This window comes from Oncorhynchus nerka, linkage group LG23 (genome assembly GCF_034236695.1).
Source record: "Oncorhynchus nerka isolate Pitt River linkage group LG23, Oner_Uvic_2.0, whole genome shotgun sequence".
In the NCBI taxonomy this organism is placed as follows: Eukaryota; Metazoa; Chordata; class Actinopteri; order Salmoniformes; family Salmonidae; genus Oncorhynchus; species Oncorhynchus nerka.
In genome coordinates, this window is record NC_088418.1 from 58,583,879 (window position 1) to 58,605,108 (window position 21,230).

General features: G+C 41.7%; 1 protein-coding gene across 1 annotated transcript; it reads right to left on the reverse strand.

The window, feature by feature from the left end:
* Positions 1-1,370: 1,370 nt before the first annotated feature.
* Positions 1,371-13,868, reverse strand: LOC115107129 (diphosphoinositol polyphosphate phosphohydrolase 3-beta-like). The gene is made up of 5 exons (XM_029630547.2): positions 13,425-13,868; positions 8,802-8,912; positions 7,380-7,424; positions 7,024-7,111; positions 1,371-4,072 (listed from the first exon to the last, which is right to left on the reverse strand). Exons 1-5 carry the CDS (start codon positions 13,518-13,520, stop codon positions 3,864-3,866), a joined length of 549 nt encoding a protein of 182 aa, XP_029486407.1. The 5' UTR covers positions 13,521-13,868; the 3' UTR covers positions 1,371-3,863.
* Between the last annotated feature and the right edge of the window lie 7,362 nt (positions 13,869-21,230).

The window sequence follows — 21,230 nt, forward strand, 5'->3', positions numbered from 1 at the left end:
GAGGCCTACAAACCTGACTCAGTTACACCAGCTCTGTCAGGAGGAATGGGACAAAATTCACCCAACTTATTGTGGGAAGCTTGTGGAAGGCTCACCGAAACGTTTGACCCAAGTTCAACAATTTAAGGGAATGCTACCAAATACTAATTTAGTGTATGTAAACTTCTGACCCACTGGGAATGTGATGAAAGAAATAAAAGCTGAAATAACTGTTTTTCTGACATTTAACATTCTTAAAATAAAGTGGTGATCCCAACTGACCTAGAACAGGACATTTTTACTAGGATTAAATGTCAGGAATTGTGAAAAACTGAGTTTAAATGTATTTGGCAAAGGTGTACGTAACCTTCCGACTTCAACTGTATTTCTTTTTTTACCCCTTTTTTCTCCCCAATTTCATGGTATCCAATTGGTAGTTACAGTCTTGTCCCATCGCTGCAACTCCCGTACGGTAGAGAGCCGTGTGTCCTCTGAAACATGACCCAGCCAAGCCCCACTGCTTCTTCTTGGCACAATGTCCTCTTAACCCGGAAGCACCAATGTGTAAGAGGAAACACCGTACACCTGGCGACCGTGTCAGTGTGCATGCGCCTGGCCCGCCACAGGAGTCACTAGAGCGGAATGGGACAAGGAAATCTCGGCCTGCCAAACCCTCTCCTAAACCGGACGACGCTGAGCCAATTGTTCACAGCCTCATGGGTCTCCCAGTAATGGCCAGCTGTGACACAGCCTGGGATCAAACCCAGATCTGTAGTGACGCCTCAAGCACTGCGATGCAGTGTCTTAGACCATTGCGCCACTTGGAAGGCCCCTGATTTGCACATTAAATTCTTTGGCAACAGCTCTGGTGGACATTCCTGCAGTCAGCATGTCAATTGCACGCTCCTTCAAAACTTGAGACATCTATGGCATTGTGTTGTGACAAAACTGCACATTTTAGAGTGGCCTTTTATTGTCCCCGGCACAAGGTGCACCTGTGTAATGATCATGCTGTTTAATCAGCTTCTGATATGCCACACCTGTCAGGTGGATGGATTATCTTGGCAAAGGAGAAATGGTCACTAACAGGGATGTTATCTTTTTGTGCGTATAACATTTCTGGGATATTCTTTGGCTCATGAAACATGTGACCAACACTTTACATGTTGTGTTTATATTTTTGTTCAGTGTACATGGTCATCTTGAGTCCCTTTCCATGCAGAATCATTGTGGACTTCCTGTTCTATACTGTCTTTTTAAACAAACACAAAGTAACACCTGACCCCACCCACTAACACCACCCTCACACAACCATGCACCAACAACCTACCAAAAGACTGGGAAAACACTGAACAAAATGAGTAGATACAGTACAGACATTACAGACAGAATGGAGTCAAGTAATTCCCTTTTAATTCATTATTATTCCAAACAGAATAGTCTTCAATCCACTTTATCCAATTTCACTGTTCATATGATCATAAAGGAAATTCTGTTTGCATTGATAAACAAGTGAGTTCTTCAAGACACCTTAGTGCGAGAGTGCCTGGAACAAAGTTGATCAGCACACATTCACAGCAGTCCCCCACCCATTCATTATACAGGGACTGTTTAGTGTCAGTAATAAGGGTCCATGGGGGTAATTCATTCAAAATAAAACTACAGCTGCTGTACATTTTCCACTTTTCCCCTGCAAATGTTTTTAAAAAGAAGGTAAAATTCAGAACAAATAGCATTAATGTCCTTACTTTCCTTCCTGAATGTAGTGTACCAGTATGCATAAATCCAATCTCCATAAATTGTTATATCCATAAAAAATACAACTGGTTCAAGGTGATAGTTTCATGAATAACCATGTTGTTTTGAAATCCTTAGAACATTACCAAATGTACCAATTATTATTATCATGTATTAGACATGGCTAGAGTAAGTAGATTTTGACTTTATCATTCTGCCTGGCCAATTATACCAAACATTTGTAATTTGGCACAGGATCGATATTTATTTGTCACAAAGACACAATGTATGCAACAAACAACACATGTAGTCTGACCAAGTGGCAGACATTATCCAATGACAGGTTTTATAGAAAGACTGGACCAGCCAGATGACTGTCCAATCAGACAGGCCGGTGAAATCTTTTCATGCAACAGATTTTAAGAAGGGTCAATATCAAACTCACAATAGACCCCACCTTCATCTTTTAACACTTTCTTGGGTTATTTACCTGCTCCTAAACACTGCCTCCCAAAAACCTGCTCTGATGAAGCATGAGCTCAAATTAAAACAAGCATTATCCACAATGGCAGACCCTGGTCAACACTTGTAAAATACAGTGCTCTTGATTTAGCTTACCTAGTAAAAATTGAACCAATGGAATAATCCCAAAAGTACAAACTCCGCCCACCCAGCAATACCTCAAGTATTTGAAAGTTGACATACTGGTATGTATTTGACCATGTCTGCCTCAGAGGGGTATTCTTGTGATAAAATGAATGCTGGGAGTCTGGGTGAGATAGTGGTTGAGTGATAAGATTAAAAAGTGAAACCACTTATGTTTGTGTAATCTCCAGTAAAACACTACAATTTCTCAACTACAATATCTCACATCCATGTCCATGGTAAGAACATTTCCATGTTCAGCCTAACCATCAGTGTCGTTCCACCATGAATCTAACACGGAAAGCACCCATTTCCATCCATTCCCTCTCTCTTTCAGACTACTTCCCTATTCGTTGTTCCATGTCATCTCATCTCTGTTCTCAGGTGGAACTGAAAGACTGAAAGGAGGAAAAGGTTTACTGTCACACCTTCACTACATGGCACAGCATTTTCTCAATGAAACACTTTTTTTTTTACATCATTAGAAAAACAATTGCAAATATGGAAGTTAATATGGTTGCATTTCTGTTAACCAGACACACAACTCTACACTTCTCTGCAGCAGAGTATTTACAGGTCCCCTGTGTGGGGGGGTTCAATGCTCATTCAGCGGTCAGACAAGATGCTCAACTGTGGATTATGGTACATTATCTCAGCATTGAGGAGACATCATTTCTGGAATTTTTTTGAAATATAGATATTATTATATTAAAGAGGGCCTGCCTTCAACTAGTAAAGATACTCTTTTGAAGGTTGACCAGATCATATATGGGGCGGGGGTTAAAAATTAAATTAGTATATCAAATTATTGTTATTTATGATGATGATAGATGGAGAAACTGATGACAATCAAGGCAACACAATTCAAGGCAATTAAATGTGAAATTCTCCATATAAGAAATTCAAAATGTGTTGTTTTTACAGCTAAACTTGAAGTAGGGCACCAATTACTGAGGTGAACGGGGAGGGACAATAGTGAGCCCTTGTCTTCTGCCCACACAGTATGGTACTACTTGAAGTAGGTAAACAGTCATATTTTTGAGCTGTAGTTTGTTTGTACAGGTTAAACACCAGCCAAAGGGAATCTGACACCATGCTAAGACATCCTTCCAGTGCTCGTCCAACTGAGGTAGCATCTCTTTGTTGTCAACACTGCTCCAGCTCCCGAGGTCCAGTGACACTGCCATTTTCCATCCTATTGTCAGCCAATGACCCATTTTCTGTGGCAGCCATGTTGTGTGATTTTCTTAATTATGGAAGAAAATAATAATACAATTGACCCCAATAGAACATTCTTAAAGACGTTACTGAAAGGCATTCCTTAACTGAATCATCCAGACACAGTTCCAAGTATGGCTTTGGTTTTTGTCCAAGTATACAGTCATTTACATACATGTGGCGTGAGCCGTGACTCTGAGGATTTGTATATTCATGCAAAATGTCAGTTTTCAGTGTATCTGTACAGGTAGAAGATAGTTCATAGGCATAGGAAGGGGCCAGTCCTATCTGCGCGAGGGGCCCAGAACAGACCCTGTGGTGAGGGGGCCGTAACGGGGGAAGTTGTCATTAGGGGGCTGGCTGGGGAGCAGGGAGTTCCCATTAGTTGGAGAGCAGCTGAGATGAAGCCGCTTCAAATACTCAGCGTGGTCCGGCTTGTGGTGCTGCAGGACTTTGATGGCTTCGTCCACTGTGAACCACTCCCGTTTACGACCTGCAGGGGGAAACAGACTGAGTGTCAATCACTCCTGCTGTTGACCACAGGGGGTCTTTAATACACACCCAATAACCAATCAGCATTCAGAACTACTGGGGTTTTCCACGTGAACTTAGTGTGACATTTGCCCTTTGAGGGATGGGGATCTTCTCACAAAGAGATGGGATCAGGATCAACCCCATGTGGCACTGTCAATAAAATATTCTGGTATCCCCTTACCAATCTGCAAACATGCCCAACGTTTGTCATCTAAACATTCAAAATGCCCCTATTAATTTCAGCCTACCTAAAGTCTTGTGAAGGGTGCTAATAGCCATTTTGAATACATGTTTCCAGAATAGATGTTATCAGAATACATTGATTATCTCTAACAACAGCTACATTGTTATTGCGTGAAGATGAGGCCATAGACATGAGCTCATTTAAAGGAAAGGTCATTCACAGTGGCATGTTTTAACAACATTCTTTTTGAGGAACAAGTTGTAGCCCATGTTTGGTAATCCTGTGTGTTAACGGGAATGAGGACTATTAGTGCAAAGGAACAAATATTGGTGCGGTTAAGTCGGTAAACAAAACGGAAAGAAAGACTGAGGCTGATATTCTGCCTACTGTAAAAGCTCTATAAGGACTGAAAGCTCCAGCCACCCAGGGAAAAGACTGAGGCTGATATTCTGCCTACTGTAAAAGCTCTATAAGGACTGAAAGCTCCAGCCACCCAGGGAAAAGACTGAGGCTGATATTCTGCCTACTGTAAGCTCTATAAGGACTGAAAGCTCCAGCCACCCAGGAAAAAGACTGAGGCTGATATTCTGCCTACTGTAAGCTCTATAAGGACTGAAAGCTCCAGCCACCCAGGAAAAAGACTGAGGCTGATATTCTGCCTACTGTAAGCTCTATAAGGACTGAAAGCTCCAGCCACCCAGGGAAAAGACTGAGGCTGATATTCTGCCTACTGTAAAAGCTCTATAAGGACTGAAAGCTCCAGCCACCCAGGGAAAAGACTGAGGCTGATATTCTGCCTACTGTAAAAGCTCTATAAGGACTGAAAGCTCCAGCCACCCAGGGAAAAGACTGAGGCTGATATTCTGCCTACTGTAAAAGCTCTATAAGGACTGAAAGCTCCAGCCACCCAGGGAAAAGACTGAGGCTGATATTCTGCCTACTGTAAAAGCTCTATAAGGACTGAAAGCTCCAGCCACCCAGGAAAAAGACTGATTAAGTCTAAAGGATGATTAATGGATTTCATCTGCTCGGTAATCCAATCACACGTTCACATTTTACTCTACCTTTTACCAGCTATTTTAGTCCACCTCTCCAAAGCCAGCAGGCTGGTGTGATTTAGCTGTTAGCAGCTTAAGTTGAGTCTTAATCAGCCACTTTGGAATTGATGTGTTATGACTCCAAACTTTAGATTAGGTGAAGCCGGATATTATTGGAAAAATATTGAACTTGTTTGTTGCTTGTTTTCTGCAATCCCAGGCCTTTTAGTCAGTGAGTGGGATTTCATTATTTAGTCTGTGAGGCCTGTTGGAACTGGCAATATCCTTCCTGGAAAAACATATTATTATACTAGACATTGAAGTCCTGATTAGAGGTCGACCGATTATGATTTTTCAACGCCGATACTGATCATTGGAGGATCAAAAAAAGCCGATACCGATTAATCGACCGATTTTTATATATTTATAATAATGGCAATGACAACAATACTGAATGAACAATGAACACTTTTATTTTAACTTAATATAATACATAAATAAAATCTATTTAGTCTCAAATAAATAATGAAACATGCTCAATTTGGTTTAAATAATGCAAAAACACAGTGTTGGAGAAGAAAGTAAAAGTGCAATATGTGCCGTGTAAAAAAGCTAACGTTTAAGTTCCTTGCTCAGAACATGAGAACATATGAAAGCTGGTGGTTCAATATTCCCAGTTCTTCAATATTCCCAGTTAAGAAGTGTTAGGTTGTAGTTATTATAGGAATTATGATGCATCTATTTCTCTCTATACCATTTGTATTTCATATACCTTTGACTATTGGATGTTCTAATAGGCACTTTAGTATTGCCAGCCTAATCTCAGGAGTTGATAGGCTTGAAGTCATAAACAGAGCTGTGAAGAAAGCATTGCTAAGAGCAGCTGGAAAACACAGTAAAGTTTGAATGAAAGCTTACAAGCCTGCTGCCGCCTACCACCGCTCAGTCAGACTGCTCAATCAAATTGTAGACTTAATTATAATAAACACAGAAATTCAAGTCATTAATATGGTAAAATCCAGAAACTATCATTTCGAAAACAAAACGTTTATTCTTTCAGTGAAATACAGAACCATTCTGTATTCAACCCTAAGTCTTAATATTCCTGTTACATTGCACAACCTTCAATGTTATGTCATAATTATGTACAATTCTGGCAAATTAGTTTGCAACCAGCCAGGCAGCCCAAACTGTTGCTTATACCGACTCTGTGTGCAATGACCGCAAGAGAAGTGACACAATTTCCCTAGTTAATATTGCCTGCTAACATTCATGCAACGATTGTGCTTTTTTCACGAATGCGCTTTTGTTAAATCATCCCCCGTTTGGCAAAGTAGGCTATGATTCAATAAAAAATGTACAGACACCACATTGATTATACGCAACGCAGGACAAGCTAGTTAACCTAGTAATATCATCAACCATGTGTAGTTAACTAGTAACTATGTGAAGATTGATTGTTTTTTTAATGCTAGCTAGAAACTTACCTTGGCTCCTTGCTGCACTCGCATAACAGGTGGTCAGACTGTCACGCAGTTTCCTCGTGGAATGCAATGTAATCGGCCATAATCGGCGTCCAAAAATACAGATGACCGATTGTTATGAATACTTGAAACTGGCCCTAATGAATCAGCCATGCCTATTAATCGGTCGACCTCTAGTCCTGATGTCATGTGACCATAAACTCACCTATGTTGACAGAGTCTTCCCATGCTTCCAATGTCTCCGTCACGGTCAATACGTAAACGTACGTTCGGTGCTTTCGGTCTTGATTCTGCTGTAAAGTTGAAAAGAAAACTACATTTCAAAATTCAGGTTGGAAGAATCTCTACCTGTGGCACCTCAAGAAAAAACAGCTGCTTTCAGAGGGTGCACATGCTTTAGGGTACTTTATCAACCCTTGACTAGGCATCAACCAAATCCACTCATTTTCTATTCTTGAATTCCATTCATGTGACAATTTACACAAGAGAGCAATGACAGTTTTTCAGGGAGTAAAAATGTAACTGTCTTATAATTACTGTCAGCCCAGAGTCAAACCTTACCTCAAACACACCTAGGAGACGTCCCAACTTGCCTTTCACTCCTGCCTGGTGGGAGAGAGGAGAGAGGCATTAGGGGGATGTGAGATGAAGTATTGGGCCTATGGCTATTTGACAAACGAAAACACTTGTGTTAGATTAAAAAGGAAAGTAGAGAAATCCCAATACTTGACAACACTGTGTGGGGGTTTAGAATGAAAACCTTTGACTGGAGTTAGGAGTGTGTTGAGATGTGAAGATAGAGAGAGAGAGTGTGTGTGTGTGTGTGTGTGTGTGTGTGTGTGTGTGTGTGTGTGTGTGTGTGCGTGTGAGATCAGAACACGTTGACCAATATAACATGATTGAATATCACAACACAAACCCAGTCCTGCTGTATATTTAGAGGTCAAAATCAGAGGTTACTGTTTCCAAAAAAACACATGACCCATCCCCTATTCCCCTTCCTGCCCCTTTATCAAGCTTCACAAAGAATCTGCCCACGTCCACTGGACAGGCTTTAGGACCTGTGAATGTGCTGGAATCCAGCAGGGAGCCAAGTTTAGCCTGCTGACGTACCCAAGTACGTTAGGTTTCCCACCAGCTGGACCTTTGGAATACCACGAGCTCCTCAGTCCTTTCTCTACAAACTCACTTTGGACCCACCAAAATGTACCTCCCAATTGTGTCATGTCATAAGTGAGTTCCCGTCACCCACTATCATTGCATACATCAAGTCTCTCAGAATGGAACCCTTTTTAGCTGTGAAGCCACTTTGGAGAGGACATACTATGAAGTGCCAGTGAGATATCCCAGGAGATCGACAAGGTCAGTCACATGCCACAAGGAAGGCAGTGGTGAATTATAGAGTGTCTCTCTCTCTCTCTCTCTCTCTCTCATAGTGTATATGAGAAAATGTAGGGTCTGCACGTTGCCTTTAAATGACCAATCAGGGGCCAGCAATACTTTTGATACTCATATAGATGACATGATCACTACATGACTTGAAGCCAGAGTTTACAACTAACACATTACAATAGTCTCACCCATCACTAAAAGGCATGTTCTTTACAGACAAATCAATGAATGACCATCAGATCAATGTGTGTTTTGTGCGTGCATATAGCTATTAGTTACACACCCACTTTGGGATTCATTTCAAATTCATCATCACTGATGATTATGGTGATGATTGATTGGATTAAAGTAAAGATCCCATCATTCTGAATGTGATATTGTTTTTGTGCATCTCTGAGCGATGCTCTATCGACTCCCAGGTCATTCTTTAATTTTTATGTGTATCTGAAAAGGTTTTGCATCATATGAAAACATGAAATGACCCCGGGAATTGACAGAACATCGCTCAGAGATGCACAAAAACAATATAACATTCAAAATGTTTGGATCTTTCCTGTATATGATGATGATGATGATGACAGGTGAACTCACCTCTTCAAACACTTCTCTGACCGCTGCGCCACAAGGCTCCTCCTCAGGCTCCATCCCTCCACCTGGGACGATCCACTGGTCCGGGTGCCGACTGCTGCTCACCAGCAAGACCTGGAACAGAAAACACAATAGTTCTGTGAGTCCAGCTCCACCACAGGGCCCTCTGCTCCACCACAGGGCCCTCTGCTCCCCAACAGGGCCCTCTGCTCCACCTTTGCTAATCGATTGACCCAGATCAGGTCCTTTTGGGAGCATCAAAGCAGGTGCCTGAGCTTAAATTACACGACAGTCTGCCGTGTACAACAATCCGAACAGATTGAATGAGCCTGTATCTGCATTTTCATGATGCAATACACACACATGACCTAAACACACACACACTCATGAACTTTGGGGCTCATAGTTGCTCAGTTGTCTCTTTCACCATGCTGAGGAAACATCCAACTCAAGTCAGTCGAATACGACAGTAATGCAGTGTCAGCTGCCGCTAATGTGGCTTTCACCTTCCATCTTTTCCCCATCCAGACCCCTCTATACGGGACCAGTGTGTCAGCCTGACAGCCATGTAATATCAGCTAGCAGCTCCGCTTTGACACTCCTCTGTGCTGCTCTAATGGGATTTTGGGATTGCTGGAGCAGACCCGTTTTTGCCTGAGCCATGAGCCAGGTAGTGACAAGTCAAGTGGCCAAGAGAGGCCACCCAGTGGATACGGCACGTGTCACCCTTCCACTCTGGGTCACCATGTCATGTTCCCGGGCCTTAACTGAGCCAACATCTCATCTGGCTCGTCCCGGGCTAAGAGCGGATGGAGGGTGGACAGGAAGTGGGGCGGTTAGCTATATTTACGGGCGCCACATACAGATGAGGGGATCCAACTGAAGCAGTGGGGTAGACCAGACTGTCTGCTTAGTACCCTACATTATAAAGCCATAAACCATGGAGATAGAATGAACCTACTAACCTATTTATAACAGACTGCTAACGCTTCAGAATGTGAGTGTACATGTGTGTACACAAGTGTTTGTGTGTGTGTTGAGGGGGAACTGTCTGTGTTTAAATATGGGGGTGGGGCACCGTTGTGTGCCTTTTGCAAATATATTTTTGGGGGAGCAAAGCTTTAAGCTGCTCAGGGATGTCACTGTGTTTGACAGTGTCTGCTGTGGAGTTTACAAAACAAACCTAGTTATACATCCTGCCAGTGTTATTTTTGCCTCACTTTATGTCCTATTTTTTCTATTTCTTGCTCAAAATGTGGTTGGATATGAAATGTTACGAATTTAACTAATTCCAGGAAAGACATAAGGCTTGTCAGCACCTCATACAAATTCATGCAATATACAAATGTTCATGTCATTTATGTCAACAGCTTAGGCTAACAAGGTATGTCCCACTGAAAAATCATGCCACTGAGGAACACTCGGCACAGTGAGGAGCAAAACCCCACACCAACATATTAGATAGGTCAAAGGTTAGGTGCAGATGGAGGGGGGGAGACCAAAGGGAATAGAGCAGCGTCTCCCAGCGAGATTCCAGTGTGTTTTGTAAGTCTGCTAAACGGGCCAGGAATCTCAGGGAGGAAATAAACACCGACTTTCTCGGAGGAGCAACACTGCGGCTGTCGAATAAACCAGTCTCCCACATGCCAGCCTAAGGAGGTCTGAAGTTTTAGACAGGAGTATTTTAATGCAATAGGAGAGTGGTTAGTCATAACCAAAATAGACCTATGAAGTAAACATACGGAAGTTTGCTGCCCCTTGGTTTACACCAAATACACCTACTTTCAGCCTAGTCGATATAAGAAAACTAAGCCCAAATATATGCCAATTCCAGACCACACACATTCAATACAGCTTTAAATTCTATCTAGCAATGTACAAGTAGGGCAACATCATTTGCCTTGTAATAGGCTACCCTTTAGTCCATCCAGACCAACAATAAACCGTACTTCAACTTTACCAAGCGTCAACAAACCCTTAGTCTTGTAGTGACACAATGGACTGAAAACACACAATGTACTGTAATACAGTCTCAGGGAGACACCCATTGCTGGATGAAGGCACCCATAACAGATTGCTCCTACCCTCCGGCATGAACGCTCTCCTAGTCTCTACTGTTGTTGGAGGCAAATGACCCACCCACTGGCCCTGAGGGATGTCATGTTCCTGTTTTCCCTTGATGGACTTTAAACCTTGTCACTGAACACCTGACCCAGGGGGGTCCTCTTTCTCCTTTTCCATTCCTTAAACAAAGTCTTTGACATCACAGAGTTCCTATTAACCTACTCAGGCCCTCTCAATGGGGGGTCGTCTAACATGTCATGTGTGTGGGGGGTGGGATTCAGGGATTCAACAGCATGGGATTGGCACAAAGAAGTGGTATTGGCATAGACAGTATCGGCCACTCAGGAGCCACAGGGGCTTTTCTCCTATTCAGGCTTAACGAGTTCATGCAATTACGACAGAGTAGCTGGACAGATCCAGAGCAAACTCTGTAAAGATGTTCCTGGGGATGGGCTCTATACATTACAACAGATCAGTATAACAGTTGAACAGACACAGGCGAAGCATTTCTTGACCTAACAATATCCTTGACCAGAGACACAAGTGGGTGATTGAAGATGGTCTCCATTTGTTCCACCACAGGTATCTTAAATATTAAAACAAGCTAAGATATTACACAAAGGTTGACTTGTTTTATAGCATCACAAATGAAATATCAGCAACAAGATTGTATGTGTAGATAATTACTAATGTTAATAAACATTTCCCAAGTAAAAATCAAAAGGGAGATTGGGATGCAGTATTGAGCAGTCTCATTAATATAACTCAGTGAGAAAGCCTTCCAGCTACCCAGCTGCCCTACCACAATGCAATGTGCCTATGGCACGGAACACACTGACACACAGCAAACTGATATATCTCTATTCCTTGTTCCTGAAAGAACCGGCTATACATGAGGGAGGGAACTCCCGCAGTCATAAGGGACAACAGTTTCTCCTTCAGGCCACCTCTGTGTGTGTGTGTGTGTGTGTGTGTGTGGTACAAATACTTGAGTGCTCTGATAGAGTTCTTCATGACAGACAGATAAAGTCTGCAGCTTATTTATTGCATAACAGTGGTGCAGGGAAGTCAGAGGCTGCAGTGTCTTGAACTGTCTGATAGAGATTTGGATTTCTATCAGACAGTACAAATCCAAATGTAGGAGCTGTTCATAAACAAGGCGTGTGGCTCAGTAAGAGATGAAAAGCATCGCCACTTTTACAATAATGACCCGCCTTAATAGTATTCTCGATTTTAGTTCATGCACTGAAAAATGACATAATTTGCTTACTAAGTCTTCTATGACAACAAATCAAATCAATCAAATTGTATTTGTCACATGCGCAGAATACAACTGGTGTAGACTTTACCGTGAAATGCTTACATACAAGCCCTAACCAACAATGCAGTTTAAATAAAAAATAGTAACACATCACAATGGAATAGGTCCATAGATTTTGGTTATGATAAAGTGGGCCAATTTAACTTGTTACGGTAGAATATATAAGTCATATCTGTATAAATTGTGCCTTTAAACATTTAAATAGACCTAGGCAGAAACAATTGGAACATGCTATATTGACTGAAAGGACACATGCACAACAATATAGCCAATTACATGGAAATAATTGCTTCCGATTTAATCAAATGTTTGAAAAAAAATAAAACATGTGTGGAACGAGTCCTATATGTTGTTATAATTTCGGGGAAATTGACTTGGGTAGATAGTCCATTTTGTCAAACCATAGACAGTGAACGCTTGCATCATGGTGGTACGTATAGGCTATGGTGAAGCCCGTTAAAAACCAGAAACTATTACGAGGAATATGTCTAGGTCTACAGCAGTTTGTTAAGAATATTCTCTCAAACCAGAAATATAAAAGCAAAGCCTTGATTGAGACTACTTTTCAGTAGACTACCTTTGGTTTCAGCCTAGGATACTTGAAAACCTGTCTTACAAAATGGCCACTTCATCAATAACGCATTTTCATTTCATTTTTATGAGGCAGCAGAGATTATAAGGTGTAAAATGATGACGGTGATATTGTTACTAGTATTTAAACTCGTATGCATTAGTACAGTGGTATCGTCATACAATGTAGCAATGGCTGGACTGATGTCCCGCCCGTCGAATGAAACATGCAACAGAGCGCCTCGACCCCCTTGCATTTCTCTCAAACTAGCCCAAACTGGATAGCCGCGGGCAGTCACACAACACCACTGAGGATGTATTCCAAAAGCCATGGAACGTAGGCTAAAAAAGCGTATAAATAGACTATAACGCTCCTGTTTTTTTTTGGGCGGGGGGGTTGTTTACCATCAAGCCTACTTCTCTAATCATTAGGTTTGAAAAACCCGCAGAAGCATTTATTTCAGACACGGCAAGACAGCCCCCCGCACATCGACATTTTCTGAGTAATTAAGTGGTAAAACCACAATAAAACCCGATTTAAGTCTATTACAATTGGCAAATATAGATAAAATATTAACAAATGTAGGATATAGCCGAGAACAGTGGTTTGGTTTAAAGACAGGACAGTATCGGTCCCCTGAACTGAGAAATATAACCATCTAACGTTATACCTCTTCTTCACGTTCGTTCTTGAAGCACAAGCATGCCGCTCGTTTCTTGAAGCCGTCGCCATCATATGTTCTGGTCTGGTTCGGCTTGAACTTCATTATGTAGGTTACTCCTCTCCTCACCGGGCAGGCAACGAAATCCAGAAAATGAACGAACGAAGAATGAGTCACCAAACCAAGATTCTGGATGGCGAAGAGAAAACCGGCATATGTGTATCACTGAGGTACAAGAACGCGATATACCGGCAATCTACCCATTAACGGTGTATTTTCCCATTCACTCCAATTGCGTTTAGTGCGTTCGTGTCAGGGAATTCCCTCCGTGATGTTGGGTTAATGGATGCAGTTCAGTCCCCCATAACCTCCACTTCTATGTGCAATCTCTTATTTAAGTAGAGTAAGTCGATAATGTACCCTCCTCCGAAGTCCTCCCACCTTAGGTAGTAGCCTACAAGGTAGGCTTTGCGCAGTCGCTGACTGTCAATAGACAGAAGGCAACCTAGCGGAGCGCTGTTACGCACCGCACCATACGTCTGATAACTGTTGGAGGATAGGATAAATAAAAAAAGTAGGACAAATCTAGCTGTGATTGAACACCTATGCACTGCTCACTCCATCTGACTTGATGCTTTCTTAAAAAGTAGCCTATCCTGTTTGTATCATGGGCCCACCCATATAGATAAGCAATCTAGAAAATAGTAAGGTTACAATTTTTAACCCTTAAGCCTATAACTTCATCAGAGTATTTTCTCAATATAAGATGTAATGTGACGTATTGCCCTGAAATGTCAGTAATCAAGATCTTTAAAAGACTCCTTATAATAGCCTCCACTATAAACGTCTGTCTTGGGATTGGGGGTGGTGGAAAAGACGGTTTCTGACCTTCCACTTTTTTCTGTATTCACATCAGAATAATAATTTCACAAATAAAGCACTGTCAATTTTATAGCCTACCTTAGCTACTCTGTGACGACTATTCATGCTATTGACTGAAAGCAAGTTGGGGGTATAGATCCAGTCTAGGTTTGTTCTGTTTATAGCCTATAAAGGAAGGTGGGCCCACTTGAAGAGGTCTAGTTTTGTGTGTTAATGTATAGCTTTTACGTTATAGAAGACAGGTCAGACAGGTCTACCTTACCCTCATAGAAAAAGGTTCTATATAGAACCTTTTGGGGGTTCCATAGATGAAGCAAGCGATATAACCCTTCTTTTTTAAGTGTATACACATACAAAGACATGTTGTATAGGAGTTCCTCTATCTTAGTCACTGCATTTCACTGTTAGTCTACAGCTGTTGTTTACGACGCATGTGACAAGCATTTGCTGAGGGTGTTGTCAAAGTAGAAAATAGTTATTATTGAGTCAATGTTTTAGCAACTGTAAATGCAAGTTTGTTTTGTTACTTACTGAAACTAGTGTTGCATAGCAGTAGATCAATTGTACAGACTATACATTCAACAACATCTCTACCGGAACCTGAATATTTTATTTGTCATTACTGGTACAGGGTTCCTTTAGTTGGTATTGAAATACAACGTCTCCTGAACAACACTGTTTTTCCTCTGCAGAATCTTTTATCAATGTTTCGGTCAGAGACCTTTGTCAAGACAACGTGAGATTCACACAAACATACACATATATGGTTTATATACACACCTCTGAGTTCATTCATTACACCTGTGTGTTAGTGCTGTAACTCTCTGCACCACAAGCGAGAAAAGCATATAATTGTAAGTGTTAACCCTTCACCTCTAAAGGTTTTGCTCTACCAGTAAGGCCAGTGTAGTCATCTGTCAAACCTGTGTTCTTGTCAAAATTGGAATTCAACGACTGAATCAAAAGAGTCTGTTAACTTGATTGACTTTTCTAACTGGCTGCCAGCAGGACAAGCATCCTACCTCACACTCTTCATTAAAGATATGTCACTCACAGAGTATCAGAGTTTTGGAACTGACAACCAGTGTATCATGATGTGATTGTTTTTAAGAGAGGATGGATTGAACTTCTTAAAGAGAGAAACATTGATTAGGTTATGGGGTGAGATAGCCTGCTTTTTCTTAATATAATTGATCGTTACAGTTTGAAATGACTAGTCAAAATCTTATTAGGGTCTTACGTCAGATTGAGCAATGATTCCGCCTGCACTGAGCGAGGAGCGTTGAGTGACGAAAAGCAATGGGGTAGCCTTTGATGTGTAAAAATATGAGCGGAATTGCAAAGATGTCCGACTGTGTTGTGGAACACCAAAATAACATATGCCTCGATGTTATCTTCCCTGTCTCAATGGATCTCTACCATCTTTCCATAACTTGAATTGGTCTCTAAAATCACTTTTACCAAAATAATAACTTCTTTCTACCCTCTTCTCTTACACAAAGTACTGTATATCTCTGTCATTATCTTAGAATAGACAGGGTCTCAAAGTCAACACTCCCAAAGTATAGACAAAAAGTCAATATCGTCATCTAACCCAAAAGCAGTCATCTACAGCATCATCTTGCCCAAAGTAGAAAGGATATCAACAACCCATAATATTAGCTGCAGTCCAAGTGAGAGAGAGAAGTGGGATTTGATTTCACATGCTTTAAGGATGACAGAAAGATGTGTATGAAGGTACCAGATTTGAACCTCTGCCCATTCCTGTCACCACTCTAATGATAGTGCCGCAGTCTAACACATCTGTTCTCTGCCATCGCCAAGGCAATCTCAAAACACACACAGAACACACACAGCTAGGCTAATCCGACTGTTCTTCATCTATTCTGTCACTTTCCTCGTTTGCTAATGATCCACTCTCTCAGCACAGCCGGCTCGGATTGCCCTTTGTGCCAATTAGAGTTTGAGATGATCAAGTCACTTGCTGTAAGTCCCTTTAAGACAGTATTAAAGGGGAGGTGCTTTGGTCTTTGAATCTCCCATGGCCCATTGCCAGTTAATTCTAAGAGCAGCAGGCTCTTGAGCAGCAATAGCACAGCCCCCACCACGACCCATAAACCTTTCCCTAAAATGTCACTTTAGGATATTTATATATGGCTTGTTAAGCAGCATGGGGTGTAATGTATAGGTCACTACTACTGCCTGGACGGGTTAAGCGAAAGCTAATGGTCCTTTAAGCATAATTTATCCTATATCACACATCCACACTCTCTCTCAAGCACACACACACACACACACACACACACAAATGCTGCAACCAGACTCTTATTTACTATTGCTAATACTGCTAAATTTAAACACTTGTCCCCCAATGCTCCCTTCTCTGACAAATGTGTACATTTTGGACTATAAATTGTATTCTATTCTACTGAGTCATTTACTTTATGTTCCTATTCTTATCTTCTATTATTTATTATTGTTGTTGATTGTCGAGAAGGAGACTGCAAGTAAGCATTTTATTGGACAGTGTATACCATGTGTATCCTCTACATACGTCTAATAAAAACTTAAAACTTGAAAATGAAACTATATATCATGCGTACATCTAGATATTTGAAGTGTGTGTAATTTGAAATCATACCACTATTACTACGAACAATAATACCAGTAATCAAAATATCATTGTTATATCTATTCTTTAAAATATTTCTACATGCTTTAATGTTGAGACTGTTGGTTTTTTTCTCTCTAGAGAAATCAAATCAAATTTTATTTGTCACATGCGCCAAACACAACAACCTTACAGTGAAATGCTTACTTACAAGCCCTTAACCAACAATGCAGTTTAAAAAATATATCTACAAAAAAAATAAGAATAAGAAATAAAAGTAACACATTATTAAAGAGCTGTAGTAAAATAACAATAGTGAGGCTATTTCTGAGCAATAATAGATATCCATCCACTTGATGCGAGTTTTTCTTGATGTCACACTCTGACAGTGTGTCCTCATTGAGAGACAAATAACGGATGATTAAGTGCTTCGACGGCCATGATGGATCTAATGTTGCTGTTGTCACTTTTGAATATAGAACTCCCCTCTATCTGTGTGAAACATAATCCTCTGCCTCCATATCAGTATTTACCAATGAATGATCAGTGACCCAAAAATAGAACCACATAGAGCAAAATCATGCAGCGTCATTCTAGGTTACCATATAAGGCTCTTAAAAAGCCTTTATAAGCATTACATGAAACATTTGTACACATGTACTCACAGCAATTGTCATAACTGATCACCAGGAAACCTGGTAGATGTTCTATACCATACCAAACAAATGGCTGTTGGCTTAATTTGATATCTATTTTCTTTCTTCTCTGACCCTAAGGTCAATAGTACATTGCCCTCTGACCCTAACTCTATAAATTGAAGGGTCAAACAAGCAAACAAACAAAATGATAGGATAAGGGAATGTCACAAGTTAAAGGAAACAGAGCAACTATTTGACAGGGAATGAGGCCATAAGTAAACACAGCTTTCACAATCCTTATATCATCACAATAACCTGCTCTTAAAGATAAAAGACCAACAATGGGTGTTTATCACGGCCAGGTCTTTCTCATGGCCTTTCATTAGGATAGGGAAAACATCACTTAGACACGGACCACCTGACATTATAAGCTACGCTATTATGTGTGTCTTTCTGTGTGGGTATATGTGTGCATATGTGTGTGTTTATGTTCCTCACTGCCTCTCTGTGGGTGTCTCTGTGTGAGTGGATGTGTGTGTGTGCGTGCGTGGGTGTGTGCACATGTATGTGTAATGGTATTATATTACCAACTACAGTTACTTATAGGCCTGTTTTACCTCCCCCTGAGGAAAACAACCTAGTCCTCTGTTGTGTTGCACTCACAATGATAGCACTGTCTCCTTGAGCTGGAACAAACATGGACATGCTGTAATCATGGGCAGAACAGTGTGCTGAGACATAAACAAGGCCAGGGAGCGACAGTGTAATTGCTAGATTGTGGGAAAGTTCTCTGAATCAAAATACACAGCATGGACAGAGGATATTGTGGAGAACAGTCTGACCTCCTCCAGGTAGACAAAGGCAGTTCACTTCATTCTTTGAATGGGCATTGGGTTAATATGTGTTTTATTATACTTAGGACTTCTGAAGTAGAATGAACTGAAAAAGCAACCTTCATGGTGTGGTGTCTTGTGGGGTAGAAACTTAACGCGTAACTTTAGACATGTAGTCAGCCTGGAACGCTCATGCTGGGGGAGTCTACTAAACTATATGGATTTTTTTAAAGAAGGTCATACCAAAGATAAAATTCCAAATCAAATAGCTAAATTAAGACTCCTTGAAGTATAAAAATAATATTTGATGAAAAAAATGTTTTGTCCTTACTGCTATTAGCCCATTCAAACGCATTGAATAACAGATTCACTACATGGAACAACAGGTAGTCCCCCCCACCAAAATAAAATCTAAAGAAGTTTGTTCTGAAGTGTCTGTCCTATATCTGAGAGATACCCCTTATTTTTGGCGCTAAACATTCTCCATATATACTTAAATATTTTAAACTGGTACCGGGGACCTTCAGACACGTCTTGAGAGGCCTGTGGGTGTCCTAGAGTAGAACAACCGAAATGTACAGTACGTGTTTGTGAGATCATAATATTTTCTAGGCCAAACCGTTTGGACTCTACAGAAGATTTTGTGAGAAGAACGATTTTCGGGATGTCTCATGGTCTGACAAACACCACTTTAGCTCTGTCACCCTTCACCCTGCAGATGCGGAAGTGCGAAATCGGCGAATAGGGACTAATCCAATGCAACAAAAAAAAACAGATCTCTCTTAAACTAACAGATTTTACGCAATTTTTAAAATTACACTAGTTAGATTTATGCGGGGGCTCATTGAGGGCTTGATGATTAGTTGACAAGTTGATCAGGTGTGCTCACAAAAAAATGTGAGCTGTTGAGGGTACTAAAGGAGGAGTCGGGAAAAACTGGTTTAGAGGAGAGGACTGAGAGCAGGTAGCTCTGTTCGCATGTTTGTGTTGCTGAATATTTACATTTTATTCATTATTGATTCTTTAGGTTGTAAACTTCATAGGCAATAAAGCTATTTTGTTTTGACGTTACCCTGTCTCATGAGCCTCTGTAGTGGAAGCCTAGATCTGGTCAGTGGCAGCACTTCTCTCCCCATGCTGACACAGTGGCTTTAACCTGGCTTTATAGCTTTAAAAAAATTAAACTAAACAGAAATGATTTTCAATCTATGACAAATTTTACCATGAATAACACTAAGCAGAATGACACATCAAATGTGAATGCAGAGGGGGTTTAGACGGACAGTGGAATCTTGAGCAGGTTATATTATAGCGCAGTACACTGTGGCTAAAAGCCTGAGTGAACAGATGATACACCTGAAGGACAGCATCATCCATCTAAGAGTAATATTTTCCACCATTGTGACTCAATTTGACCTCGGAACGGAATGCTCTCAAGGGGACTGTCTGCAGGCCTGCCTGCCTGGTCAGCCATAGAACTCGCAAGATGAAGAGGTGACAATATAAGAGGCTCCATGACATTAATTGTAGCCCTCCCTCTAGTGTTCAGAGTACCTTGCTACTTATGTAATGCCCCATTCATAAATCAACATCAGCCTGCTGGGAAATGAGATGCGGACTCAGTTCTGGATTTGGAAGTGTAAAAGGGGTCCTTGCTATCTGGAATCCTTGGGACATCCCTACCCTATTGAGATTGACATTTAAAATTGTTAAGGTAAGGGTAAAGGTTTGGATTAGGGTTTGGCAAGGGTTATGATTAAGGTTAGGGGTTATGGTTTAGGACGGGTACGGCCCAAGGATATCGGATTTTTTTGTATTTTTTTGTATGTTTTATAGGGCAGTTTTATAGGGAATTCACTGCAGTTTGTAAGTCTGTCTTTCTCCCAACAAATCCTAGCATTGGTTGTGTGTTGCTAGCAATTAGCTAAGAGTCATACTCATTTCTCTCCACTTTTAAAGCAGATTATTCCTCCTCTGTTGACATTGTTGGGCAATGTCACCCATACTAGCTACCTAATCTCTGTCCTCTGAGACTTGTGGACTGGGTTTGGGTGTTCCATAAGCACTGATCTACAACATATTCAAATAGTGTCATATAGCTATTATCTAATCACTCACAAAGCTCGCCTACTGAGTAATATCATATTCCATTAGATGTCACAACACTTTGACCCTAAATGTCCAACCCCTGCAATCAGTACGTCTACACGAAAAAAAAGTAATCAATTCTATTTGAATGTAACAGGACAGGTAATTCATCACTGCTATAGTTGTTATTGTAACAGCTGTCGTGGGAACCCCCCCCCCCCAAAGGTGCGGACTCCGGCCGCGAAACCTAAACCTATAGGGGAGGGTCTGGGTGGGTGTCTGTCCGCGGTGGCGGCTCTGGCGTGGGACGTGGACCCCACTCCACCATAGTCCTTCTCCGCCTCTCTACCCGCCTCCGTGGCCTCTTTAACGCGGCGACCCTCGCCGCCGACCTCGGACTGAGGACCCAAGCCACGGATCCAGAATGGACGGGAGATTCCGGCAGCACCGGACGGCAACTCCGGAGTGAAGGGCAGCTCCGGCAGGTCCTGGCTGACCGGCGACTCCGGCAGCTCCGGACTGACCGGAGACTCCGGCAGCTCCGGACAGGCGGGAGACTCCGGAGACTCCGGCAGCTCCAGACAGGTGGGAGACTCCGGCAGCTCCGGACAGGCGGGAGACTCCGGCAGCTCGGGACAGGCGGGAGACTCCGGCAGCTCGGGACAGACGGGAGACTCTGGCAGCGCTGGGCAGGAGGAAGACTGGCAGTGCTGGACAAGCGGGAGCACCTGTAGGGAGGAGACGGAGAGACAGCCTGGTGCGG

Bases quoted from the DNA above. Each gene is read 5' to 3' on its own strand.
- LOC115107129 (XM_029630547.2), bottom strand. From the start codon at position 13,520: ATGAAGTTCAAGCCGAACCAGACCAGAACATATGATGGCGACGGCTTC. The intron at 7,425-8,801 runs GTGAGTTCACCT...CTCTCCCACCAG, and splicing joins TCAGAGAAGTGTTTGAAGAG to GCAGGAGTGAAAGGCAAGTT. The intron at 4,073-7,023 runs GTGAGTTTATGG...TTCCCCCTGCAG, and splicing joins GGAAGACTCTGTCAACATAG to GTCGTAAACGGGAGTGGTTC.